Source organism: Pararge aegeria, chromosome 23 (assembly GCF_905163445.1).
Source record: "Pararge aegeria chromosome 23, ilParAegt1.1, whole genome shotgun sequence".
Lineage (NCBI taxonomy): Eukaryota > Metazoa > Arthropoda > Insecta > Lepidoptera > Nymphalidae > Pararge > Pararge aegeria.
In genome coordinates, this window is record NC_053202.1 from 193,621 (window position 1) to 207,223 (window position 13,603).

The window sequence follows — 13,603 nt, forward strand, 5'->3', positions numbered from 1 at the left end:
CTCCAATAAGTATCACCTCCCCCCATCCGACTGCAACGAACCCTGGTCCGTTGCGTATTGGAACCAGTGGAACCCCGTGTCCCGGCACCACAATGGCCACCGAGCCCTCAGTATCCCCAGCCCAGTTTGGTTGGGGGGGGATAAAGTAGGGCTCAGTGGCTGTCACCACTTTAATCTGCCACTCTGCCATGTGCTGCATCAGGAGATCCTGCGCGCGGGCAGAGTGGTTAAGATTTGCCAGGAGGAAGTCGTTATGACGTACTGACATTAAGCGTCCATTTCGATGTCCTCCGGTTCAGTCTCCTGTTGCCCATTGCCTGTGTCAGGGGCCCGGGTCAAAGGGGCCTCTTTACCCTTTGTAGGGGGTGGAGAGCACTTCAGCCCCCCCATGACATGCCCAGCTTTCCTACCCAACTGCGTGCAGACTGCACACTTCGGGTCAGCTGAGCACGAGGCCGCCTTGTGCCCATCCTTACCACATCTGAAGCACAAAGTGCTTCGGTCGGCAGGTGACGGGCAGAGAGCCCTTGTGTGACCCACCCCCATGCACTTAAAGCAGCGCATCGGGATAGGTTCCACGAGGGTAATACGGGCCGCAGACCACCCAACGACTAACCGTCCTGCCGCAATGAGCAGCTTTGCTGCGGGCACCGGGCATCGGACAAGGGATGATCCAGTCCCACTTGGTCCCATTCGAATCGCGCCAACCCTAACCTGCTCCGGTGGGACGTTTCCCTTCTCTGCCGCCACTCGCTGGACCTCTTCGGGAGTGACAGACTCGTCGAGCCCGACCAGCCGAAGTTCGGCAGTTTTCATGGGCCGGGACACCGTCACCCACTCGCCAACGAGGCCTTGCAGTTTCCCGGCCAGCTCATCCGCGGCCTTTGCACTGCCAGCTCCTGGGACCTCAATAATTCGAGCCCCGGTGGCGGATTTGCGGACCCGCACGTGATTTACCCCGACCTCCGAAAGGGCAAAGCCAGAAGTGGCTGCCTTCATGACCGTCGCATAACTTTGTGTTGCGACGGCTTCTGGCCTCAGGGTAATGACGACTGCCGAGGACTTGGGCGAGGTCAATTTACCCTTCCGGGTAGCCGGCGGAGACTTAGCAGGTGCGTGGGCTGGGACGGTAGCTTTGCGCCCAGCGGACTTCTTGGACTTGGCCTTGGCCTTCCTCCCGACAGCTTCTGACCAGGCTGGTGGAGTCGGAGCCGTTGTCCTAGCGGCCTCGGTCTCATGTGACGCTTCCTTACGCAAGGGGGCGCTACCCTCTGCCTGTGGTGCAGGTGCAGGCTTGGTTGCCTTAGGTCTTTTGGGTCTTCCCGTTGGCTGCGTCGTCGCTGGGCGAGCTGGCGATGGGCCCGCGGAAGGCTCGTCGGTAGGGCGGTGGTCTACTTTTCCTCGCTTCTTGTCTGCAGAAAGTGGGGGCCTCAATATGGGCTCCTGAGGCAGCCGCTTTTCCAGCTGTTTGAGGCGCTCGTTAACCATCCCTCCAATAGACACAAAGAGATCCCTTTTAAGGGTTTCGAGCATTTCCCCAAGAGCTGGGGAGGCCTGGGGATCCACGTCTAAGTCAGGCTGACGCATTGGAGCAGGGGATTTCTCCCTTGCGGAGAAAGAGGTCCGGAGAGCCTTGACCTCGGCACGTAAAACAGCCATCTCCTGTCGCATCCTCCTATTATCTGCCCGAAGCCTCCTAGCTTCCTCGTCAGCCGTCATTGCCTGGAGGGAATCCATGGCCGAGTAGATAATCTTAGTGGCCCGGTTTATTTCCCCCCTGACACCGCCCTTGAGGTTGCCTGATTTCTGGGTTTCACTCATTATCGAGGAAACCGCGCTCCTGGCTCTGTCAATCAATTCATCCCTTGAAAGGGCGTAGTCAGTGTGCGATAGGATGGGGCTACGTTCTCGAAGCTCCTCATCCGCTGTCTGAGACCTACTCTGAGTGGAAGGAAGACGGCGTCCCCTCTCTGCATCCGCCCCCCTCCCAGTTTTCGACCACAATTTGGCTTCAACCTCAGGCTCCACTGCCACAGCCTTCTCCGAGGGCTCCCCCTCTTCCTCATCCACCACCTCACGGGGCCGCTTTTGGGCGGCTCCAATGCCTTTCCAAGGCCCAACCAAAGCCTCCAACTCTCTATCTGCTTCCTCCGAGTCTGAATCCACAAGGGACTCAACGTCCATTCCCTCTTGCGTTGGTTTCGGCAGAACAATTTTCAGCCTAATACCAGTATCCGAGGGGCGAGCTATACAACTCGTTCCCTCCTTTCCTTGCGGGCCTTCTAGCCCTCTAATATTATTCTCCACACCCTCCACACTTCCACACCCTCTATCCTCCTCTTCCTTACGACTGGTGGCCCCCCCGTATACATGGGGCCGATGCGCCACAAGTGACGCACCAAGGGATTCCCCCTTGCGGGGACCCTCCCGGGTAGATTTTTTTTTTTCCGGTCGTGTATCCATTTTGTTTTTAGGCCTAATGGGGACCCTGCCCAGACACCCTAGTGGCTGCACTCCCAGCAACCATGCATCCCATCGGCGGGCATCAAACCTTAGGATTGGGGTAATTTTTTATAGAGGTTGTCTTCCTCGCAGCCCCACGCTCAGTGCGCGGGACCCCCGGTTCCGCTCAGTGCGGATTACGGGTTGCCCGACGGTGGCCGAAGCCAGCGCTCACCGGCCATGAAGACCGGAGAGCCCGCCGCGCAGGGCGTTTCCACCCACACCGGTGATTTTTTACTGAGGTTGTCCTTCCTCGCGGCCTGTAAGGCCCCACCCTCAGTGTCAGCGCACAGAAGCGCCCCACCCTCAGTGGCAGCGCACAGAAGCGCCCCACCCCGCCTCGTGCTAGTTTTGGTTCGCGCCGGGTTTCCCCGGTACCCCCCATATCTGGGAGGCATTCCCCTATCCACCACCCGGGGACGCGCCCGATGGGGGACTAGCAACCCCACACGGGAACCTAACCTAACCTAACCTAACCTAACCTAACCTAACCTGACCTAACCTAACCCAAGTGCCCGGCCTGTGGCCGGGCACCCCTCGTATTCATGTTCTAACCTAACCTAACCTAAATCTAGTTTTGACACCTTTAGACTTTAGATTCAAGATTTAATGTGAATATATGCATTAATAAAAACTCATTACTATTTTAATACTAGTTATGCTGCTGTTGATGCACTGATGAAAGCCAGATAGCTAGATCAGTGTTTAGTTAGTCGTAGTTGCCGGTGGGCTGAGGTCTAAAGGAATCCAAACTAGTTTTAAAAGGTTTGGATAGGTTAGGTTAGGTTAGAACATGAATAAGACGGGTGCCCGGCCGCAGGCCGGTCACTTAGGTTCAGTTCCGTTTAAAAAAAAAAAAAACAAAAAACAAAACGTACCAATACAAAGTACTCTTATTCATATTAGAAGATATTGTAAAATAACAATTAATTTAATTTTTTTTTTTTTTTTCTCTTACACATTAGGCCCGTCGCGCCGCGCCACTACTATATGGGGCGAAGGTGCGAAGTCGACGGCGACGACAAAGTACCGAGTCTAAGGAGACTGATGGCGGCGCCACACAGTGGCGTTATGTCTCTATAAAAGTGGTGGTCTTTTATTATGTTATTTATTAATGGTATTTTTTTAATGAGTGGTAATGAGTACACTTTAAATATTTTAACGAGGTCAAATTTAAGGGCATTGAGGGTCTGGTGCCAGTGGTTGATTAGATGCACACACTATACTTTTTATAATTATCCTATACAAGTACCAATACAATTACTGGTAATGACATAGAGTTGAGTTTGAGAATTATAAATATTTCAAAAGTATCGAATAATCAATACACGAACTGCCCACACACTTGTAAATATAGACGCGCAAGGTCGTTACACGAACCGCTTACCATTATAGTAAAGTACTTTGCAAACACATATAACATATACGCAATAAGGGAACTTTAAATTGGAGATTTTACCCTACCACACCCGTCTGTCTCTTTCTGAAAACTATTCAAAATAATTGCTATTTTTCATTCTCATTCAAATATAAATAATATATAATTTTTGACTGAACTGAACCCAAGTGCCCGGCCTGCGGCCGGGCACCCCTCATATACATGTTCTAACCTAACCTAACCTAAATCTAGTTTTGATTCCTTTAGACTTTAGATTCAAGATTTAATGTGAATATATGCATTCATAAAAACTCATTACTATTTTAATACTAGTTATGCTGCTGTAAGAAACTCATCAATTGTATAATAACCTCGCTGTAATAAATGTGTTTTAACACATTATTTAAACTTATGGATTGGTAGGTCCAAAATTACCTTAGGAATCATATTATAAAAGCGTATACTCAATCCCACAAATGACTTCTGCACCTTTCGCAGACGATATGCAGATGTCACTAATTTATCATTAGAAATCTATATGTTTGAAATTGAATATTTTGTTAAATTCATTTTCTATAATATTAAAGAGCGTACCATAAACGCTGTCAGGATGACCGTTCTTAAAGACAAGGGCAGGAATTTTGGATGATATTTCACCTTTGAATCGCGTCAATTTGCTCTTAGTTATCGGCCTACACCTGACGATATGTTTATCTTTGTTTATATTATTCAAAACAGTAATTTGTTGGCCACAATGATCTGATCTTAAGTTGGTTATTATCGATTTACCTAAGATATCACAGTTGAGAAAAATATTAAATGGAAATAAATAAATAAATAAATAAAAAAATTATCTAAACACGATGCTGAGGTTGCTGTGATTCTAGTAGGTTCACTAAAAGCATAATTTAAATTAAAACATTTAAATAAGTTTAGCAACCTAGTCGTAGTTGCATTACTAAGTAAAATATCAACATTAAAATCCCCGCATACTATTGCTTTTTTTTGTCTCTACAATGTCTCTACAAAAGTGGTGGTCTTTTATTATGTTATTTATTAATGGTATTATTTTAATATCATATCAATATTGTACTCCGCACAGGGGGGAGGTACGGGTAGGTAGTGACGAAAAATAACGATACGGGACTCTTACGAGGTCTCGCAATCGGAATGAGTACACTTTAAATATTTTAACGAGGTAAAATTTAAGGGCATTGAGGGTCTGGTGCCAGTGGTGGTTGATTAGATCCACACACTATACTTTTTATAATTATGTGGCGTTATGTCTCTATAAAAGTGGTGGTCTTTTATTATGTTATTTATTAATGGTATTTTTTTAATATCATATCAATATTGTACCCCGCACGGGGGGAGGTAGGGGGGTAGGTAGTGACGAAAAATAACGATACGGGACTCTTACGAGGTCTCGTAATCGGAATGAGTTTCTGCGACTACCATTGTTTGTCGCGGGTAACGGGGAATCAGGGTTCGATTCCGGTGAGGGAGCCTGAGAAACTGCTACCACATCCAAGGAAGGCAGCAGGCGCGCAAATTACCCACTCCCTGCGCGGGGGGGGAGGTACGGGTAGGTAGTGACGAAAAATAAAAAAAGAAGTTGGTATACTAAAATTAACCAGGAATTACAAGCAAGATATTTCTTTGTTAATTATTGTACAGTCAGCATTTTTAAAACAATAATACTTTAGAGTGTTTATTGGAATAGATGATATTTTTTTGATAAAAGGTAATAGCACATAGAATGGTGGGTGATGTCCATCAGGCGGAACTAGAGTAGTTGGTGCATTTGAAATAACGCAATCTTTTTCAGTAGAAATAAAAAGAACTTAAATTTTGCCGCTATTATTTACTAGGCTATTAAATTGTGTCAGATTCATAGCAGCCATAAATTGGCATAAATGTTGGCCAGTTAAACAATTAATGTTATTTTAATGTGGTTCCATGGATTCACCATTGCGGCATTGTAGTCGCCGACAAGATGAATGTTACAATAATCAATATTATGTAATATTTCTTGAAGATAATTAAAATAAGTTAAGTATATATTATAATTATATTATACTAAGTTGGTTTGTGTTATCGATAGCATGAGTGGCGTAGCAGCCAGCTAGCGATGCACGGCAATCAGAACACCCCCGCCGTCTCTCCGTTCAGTTGCAGCTCGGTTCCTATCACAACGGTATACGTGGTATCGCGAATCAACAAATTCATTGTCAAAGATATCACTAGTCAACCAAGTTTCTGTCAATAGTATTACGTCATAATCGTACATAAGAATGCTCATATATAGCGTGTGGAGTTTAGTCCGTATTCCACGACAATTCTGGTAATATATTGAAAGGACTTGATCCATTAGAAAAGATAATAAGTATTACCGCTATTATTAACTTTCCATACGACAGGATCGACAATATTATTGTTATTAGAAACATGTAATAAAGTTTAATATCTAAACATATCTGCTGTTTTATAAATTTTTCTTCTAATTCTTTGGTTTTCAAATCTATACTTTCAAATTTTTGGAAAATATTTTCGTTAATTTTTGTAGATTGTCTTGAACTTTATTCTTAAGTTTTTGACACCTCATGTCTTCGCGGATTTCTATAAGCACTTTCATCATTTCATCCATATTTAATAAAAATATTTATCAACGCCCTCTATTTTTCTATTATACACAATAGTTTCGAAATTAGGGTGTCCTCTAGTGGTGAGTTGCAGATTTTGTCATATAACAGTCGGTAGATGGCGTTATGAACGACTAATCAATAATTCAGTGATGATGGAGTTGATACGCGTTTCGCTTCCAGTCGATAGATGGCACGATGGTAGAATTGAGTTAATTGAAAATTTTAATTTCACTTAAGAATTATTACTCAGAGTTTATATTGCCCTCAACACGTTTACAATTATTCCAAATTTTAGTTAACTTCAATGTTTATTTTTAAAAACTGATGAATCACTGTTTTTAGGTTATGATGGTAATTATTTTTAGTCTTCCTACTAATGCTAATTATTCACAGTTTATATTTCACTTCGAAGTTCGGTATTAATCAGATTGGTACAACTTTTATTGCTTCATTTCATCGCTCACTTGATTTTGTATTATGGTTAACTGTCCTTGACCGTTACACATTGTTATTATATTTTTCTGCACATATTTTAGGTTTTAAGCTTGGATAACGTTTTGTCACGTAAACTGGTAATAATTATTCACTTTTATGCACTTTTTAAGTTGTTGACGTGAGCACTAAAGCCTTAATGCACGGAAAAAATCCTTATAATCTGGAACTAAGGATAATTCCCTCAAATCATTTTCCAAATACTTAGACTACATAATTCGAAATCTTAAAAAGTTTAACGGCACATAGCCTGTCTAACTGCCTGCAAACCCATCCATCATAATCATTATAATTTTATCATATATATCTTCATCAGGTATCTATTATATAATACACAAAAACTAAAAGCGCCACTACACATAGACCTCTACACACTTAACAGGCATAAACACACCATGACACCCCCGAGTGTACCGTTAGCGCTGTGATGCCGTACACGCCACTGGGGTTTATTGGGTATTACGTCCGACATACCCAACTGACCAGTGAGATGAGTAAACGCATTCTCCAGTGGCTTAAAAAAAAAACCTAACTTAACCATTCCTCTGGAATTTGATTTTTTACCCGCTACTTAAAGACCTCAATTTCAAGCATGCTTGGTGACGAATTGTACGCTCGCCCTTAACCCATAGGTCGTAGGAACAATGAATAGCCGCCCTTGATTGCATTTTAAGATTGATTTTGTCGTAAATTTCAAAAAATCAACTCTAGGTACATAAGCACAATGCGAGTATACCCTAAAAATTAATAAGGCTAGAACCAAAAGCCGTAAAAGCCAAAGACAGTTTAAAAAAAAACTTTTAAATTTGGCATTTTGTTTACATTTCTGTATAGTTATTGTATTTGTTAACCGTATTACTTTAAATAATCTTTTCGTTTCGTCTCGAATGTCGTGTGAAGTGGTAATCCGAAGTGCCCGTGCGGCGGACCTGGAGCAACGGTCGGAACTGGTCCGTCGAGGGTTCTCTGCGTACTTTTGGGACGCGTTCCTGTTCTTCTTTTTTCAAGAGGTTTGATTAATATTTAATATAGGACCATCTGTCACTCCATCCTATGTGATCTGTATTGCGGAAACTCTTGGTTTCCTGAGAAGCAACATCGAAAAGAGGAGGTTGCACTGACCTCTTTTATACTACAGTGCTAGGTTCTAATAAGTGTACTGAGACTGGCATACAAGTGTGCATTATGGAGCATTTGTCAAATCAAATCAAATCCTTTTATTTGCATAAAACATTGTAAGTATACATGTTTAGTCATAATATATGACATGCAAATCTTAATTTAAACAAATTCATTTATGTAATAATTAATAAAACATCAAAATAATCAGCTGAAAAAAATAAAATTTTATTAATTTTACTGTATGGAACAATAAACATGGAATGTCAAGTAAAAAATAACTAAACTAATAATTATATTTTATTATCCAAGAACTCCTTTACCGAGTAATAGCATTTATCAACCAACCAGTCACGTAATTTTGCCTTGAATTTCAAAAATGGCAAATCTTTAATAGCTATAGGCAATTTGTTGTAAATCAAAATCATATTATGATAACAACTTTTAGAACCGAGTGCTGTGTTACATCGCAGGTAGAATATTTTATTTCGGTAACTGGTATTGAAAGGTACAATATTTCTGCATATTTCAAAAAAATCACTTCTGTACCTTTTTACGAAGCATGCTGATTCTAAAATGTAGATACCAGGCAGCGTTAGTAATTTGAGAGATTTAAAGAGCGGCTTGCATGATTGCATAGGACCTTTGTTGCTTATGGTCTGAATACACTTCTTTTGTATTAAAAATATTCTATTGACCTCTGTCAATTTTGAAAACGTGATTTGTTGACTATGACTGGAGGTGTTGGCTGACTTGTATAAGTTTAAAGAATGTGTTAAAACACATTTATTACAGCGAGGTTATTATACAATTGATGAATTTCTTAATGACAAGGTTGCTTGGAAGCATCCGGCTCTGCTGTCATCTCTCACAAGATAGAAAAATGAATTTTGAAATGTAAAATGTAAAATGTAAATTGTTAATGTTGGAAAAGAGCAACTGCTGAGTTTCTTGCCGGCTTCTTCTCGGTAGAATCTGCCTTCCGAACCGGTGGTAGAGTCACTACACACAGACAGACTTGACGTTTCAAAAGTGCTTATATTAGGCCTACTTGAAATAAACGAATTTTGAATTTTGACAGCTCAACATGCTCTTTGAGAGGGGGTGAATGAATTCCAATATCCAAATTGTGAAGTAGCATTAAATATTTCTTGATAGAAAAACATAATATTATTTTGGCCCGGTCGGGCGGTCGACTCCAAGACCTTCCCCTCTGCAGTTGAACATGTCAATCGCTAGGCAGCCCTCTCTCAGTTGCGGCTTTACTCACCCAACCTTCACCCAACCCAGCGCCACTCTCAACAAGAGGAGGCCTAACCATATCCTTCGCGACCCTGACGATCAGATTCCTACCGACAATGCTCCCTATCAGAACACACGATCAACCTCTTCACAGCGTCTTCGCCGGCGAAGACGAGGTCCCCGACTTCATCCGGACGTTCTCGGAAGCGTGTAGATTAATCACCGTCCGTTCGACCTCACATGAGGCTGTTAAAATCATTAGGGTTAATCAGCTACACAAATCCGAAAAAAAAGCGTGGCGTTAGCTTTGTAACAGTGTTCTGATGAGTACGAATACCATCATTCTCAAACTGTCTCTCTTCTATATACTGTGTTCTTAAAATACTAGAGATTTATGGTTTAATTCAAGGTGCAAAAATTTGTGACAGATCGGTGGCACCAGTGGTGCTGTGGTGGAAATTTGATCACTAGACATCAGGCCCTGCCTGCTATTTGGCTTGTAAATAGAGAATTAAAAAAAAGGTTTCCTTAAAATAATATAGGAACAATATATATAATGCTGTGTGTGACGGCAGATCAGAATACTGTTGTAATTTAAATTTATTCAGCACAATACATAATGTTACATTTATAATACACTATTTAAAATAAATCTTATTATTTAATGTAACGTATGTACAGGTTTGACACACGCATTTTTTTTTAAATTAAATAATTTAATAACTGTCACTCTCCTCTCCACGCGGGGGTCGTCCGAGGAGACTGAGGGAATATATGTTGATTATTTCAATTTAGCATGCCGTGCTCATTTGTAGAAAGTTTCAATCTCCTATCTTTTCTTTTATTCTCATGATGATTTGCTTTTTACCAATTTAATGATTCCTTGGACTAGAGGCCTTTAGTCCTGCAGCGTTATTGGCTATCGATGATGATGACGATATGCAGTCGTGCCGCAGAGCGTGCGCGGCGAGTGCTTCGGGCTGGTGGCGGAGGTGCGCGGGGCGGGGCGCGGGGCGCGGGGCGGGGCGGGGCGGGGGGCGGGGCGCGGCGGCGCGCTGCGCGTGCGCGTGGCGGAGGACGAGGCCGGGCAGCGCGGCTACGCGCAGGTGCGGTACTCCGAGCTGAACTATAATCTTTATTTTTAAGACTAGCTGTTGCCCACGTCGCATTCTTAATCCGCTCCGTCTTTTCAACTAGCTACATGCCAATAACAAGTTGTTCGGTATAAAAAATAAAAAAACAATATTAGTAAGGTTGCCAACGTGTGGCTAATAAACTTTCATTTTAACATTACACTGCTTTAAGTGATGGTATTCAGACCCCAGATGTGCGTCGCTCCGTGAAACGTGGAGACCAATGAACCTACTTACCGATTACCATTTATAAATTGTAAGTTTTTTCAGACACTTATACGATATCGTATAATGCGTATAATGCGTAAGCATGCCAGTCTCTGCGGCCTAACACTATATTATCTCTAAAAGTAACTATAATCACGCAATTACGCGGGTACTATTATGGACGAGCAGCTGTCTGCGTATAATTTTTCCTTAACAACTATCATCCTCGTCGATCTATATCTGTGAGGAGTTAACTTAGAAAAATACAACGGATTTCGACGACGTGTACCAGTGCAAATTATGAATTGAGAGTTGGTGTGTGGCAGGTGGTGGGCACCGTGAGCGTGTCGGAGTACTGGGGCGCGCACGACAGGGGCTGGCTGCACGCGCTATCCGTCCATCCTGAGTGAGTCGCTTGTTTGCATGCGTCCCATCCGTCCCACGCGGCCATCCGTCCCACGCGGCCATCCGTCCCACGCGGCTAGCGCGGGCAGGAGGCAAAACTGTTTGCCCCGGACACCGGACAAGGGATACAATTCACGAATCCCGCTGGCAAAGCACGCCAACAAGAAATGGGAGAAGTGATCCCCCGTTTATTTTTACTGGTATATTATTTGGATAATATTTCCACATATTCGCCAATGCTCGTAGTGTTGACAAAACCATGGTAGAAGACAAACTTGTTTTTTCCCCGGGAATAAATGTCTCCTGCCCGTGCTAGCCATGCTGGTCCCGACAAGGAGGACAGTTCAAACTAATTATTTCCGGCCTGTCCCCCCTTTCTTAGAAGGACAGATTTGAATGAAAAGAATATTATCCGAATTGACATTTGGTGTGAGCACAGTACAAGCAGGAAAATATTATCCTTCATGCGTAATATACTCGAGGTTTACTTTGGAAATATGAATGACATTGAATTTATTTTATAAAATATAGTTTGCCATTTACAAATCATCATTAAATTACATATGAAAATATAGAATGGCCGTTCGTTTTGTTATAAATAATTTAAATTGTCTCGTTGGTCTAGTGGTTAGTATGTTCAACTACAGATCACGACGTCCGGGATTCAAATCCTGGACTTAGGAAATAGACAGTAACTATCTTGTGATAACAGCAATTCAAGCCCACTAACCCACAGTGGTTTAGCGTAATGGGCTTATGCTCTAAAACAGTCTCTATAGACGGCCGAGTAGTGCAGTGGGCAGAGACCCTGCTTTCTCAGTCCAAGGCTGTGGGTTCCATTCGTTCAGTTCAAATGTTTTGAGTGAGGAAGGAACATGAATGTTTTTCAGTCTTTAGTAAACATGCCACATATTATAGTAGAGAATATCCGAGAAATTCAAAGATTTGTAAAGAGATGTCGTAACAAACCTAATTCTGTGCACTTACATTTCAAACGCTGGATAGACTTTTCAAGATATTATAATAAAATATTTGTCTTTACATCCTTCCATGCTTTAAATCCAATAAAAGACTCTGGAACAGTATTACCAAAATTAAAACACCGTAATGTGGTACGTCATAAGGGAATTAAAACACGAATACGGTTACCAACCTAAATATCATCCATTACTGAGTATACACAATTAAACTAAGTGTTCATAAAATAATTGTTTATTGTCGTAGTAAATAATCCTTTCGTCAGCATTTAGTTAATCGGTATCCGCCGGGCGCCGCAGGTGGCGCGCGCGCGGCGTGGGGCGCGCGGCGCGGCCTGGCGGCGCTGGACGCCTGCGCCTGCGCGCTGCGGCCCGGCGCGCGCGGGGTGAGGGCGCCGCTACTGTATGCTATCCTAGTACTCGGGTTATTGCTAAACAACTAGGTACACCATTCTAGCAGATCGAGTATCATTATTCATTTCCAAGACTTCGCTCCGTACATAATTGTAACTATTTTATTTTTTAGTAAATCTACGATATGTATTTTAGGACTCAATTTTATTAAAATTTAATATCGAGTCCAATGTCAGTTAAGCGCACGCGTGACACTGCTTGACCGCAGCCGATCGCGGCCGGTGCCGCGCTGCATTCGTTACGCTGGCCATGGTGCTTGCGCATGTAAACGTGTGCGGGCGCGCGGTTCCAGCTGGCGGTGCCGCGGCGCGTACGAGCGGCCGCTGCTGGGCGCCGCGCTCACGCTGCCGCTGCTGCCGGCGTGACGGCGACGTGACGGCGGCGTGGCGGTGACGCGGCTGCCCGCTGCGACACTAGCGCCGGCCGAGTTCGAACCCGAGCGAAAGCCGCAAGGATCGCGGACGAAAGTTCATCACGTCGATTGTACGCAATATACTGATACACATTTCAGAATTTCCATTGACAAAATTTCCCCGTTTAGAAAAATGCTTTTGGCACATACTTTTTATAAATAATTTATTTATTTCTGAACGATAACATAACTTAACCGTTAATGGATGAATCGATGATCACTGTAAAAGTATGAACCTGCGTAACAGTGATGGCGCCCACCTCCAAAATTTTAAATTTACCACTGTTCACTGGATATTTATCGAGAAATCTAAATACATTCAAAAATATTAATCATAATAATATAAGATTAAAAAAACACATCAAAAGGGATACTTGCAACATGCTTATCTTAGTTTCGAGTGTCTGTGTGTCTTTCAATTGAATTTATTTTAAAATAATCAAGTTTTCCGTCTCCTTATAAGATTAATGCCACTTTAAACATTTTAACTTACAGGAGTGTCTTGGAAATAAGTATTGTCTTTTGTATCTTTTTACTTGTCTATGTATGCGATTACCTCTGATATGTTATGGCAAGTTGTGGTTTTATGCAAAAATTGTATTACTTATAAGCGTAAAATTACTGTTATATTTCTGAAAATATAGAGTTATAAATAGAAATCAATAAGCAATGTGATA

The 13,603-nt window shown here is 42.8% G+C and overlaps 2 protein-coding genes across 2 annotated transcripts; one reads left to right on the top strand and one right to left on the bottom strand.

Moving 5' to 3' along the window:
- Window positions 1-267: 267 nt before the first annotated feature.
- Window positions 268-2,184, bottom strand: LOC120634059 (neurofilament medium polypeptide-like). Its single transcript, XM_039904454.1, has 2 exons — window positions 617-2,184; window positions 268-481 (listed from the first exon to the last, which is right to left on the bottom strand). Exons 1-2 carry the CDS (start codon window positions 2,182-2,184, stop codon window positions 268-270), a joined length of 1,782 nt encoding a protein of 593 aa, XP_039760388.1.
- A 5,597-nt stretch (window positions 2,185-7,781) lies between these two features.
- Window positions 7,782-12,879, top strand: LOC120634060. Its single transcript, XM_039904455.1, has 4 exons — window positions 7,782-8,027; window positions 10,335-10,484; window positions 10,976-11,124; window positions 12,807-12,879. The coding sequence occupies exons 1-4, from the start codon at window positions 7,905-7,907 to the stop codon at window positions 12,877-12,879; spliced, it is 495 nt and encodes a 164-aa protein (XP_039760389.1). The 5' UTR covers window positions 7,782-7,904.
- The last annotated feature ends 724 nt before the right edge of the window (window positions 12,880-13,603 follow it).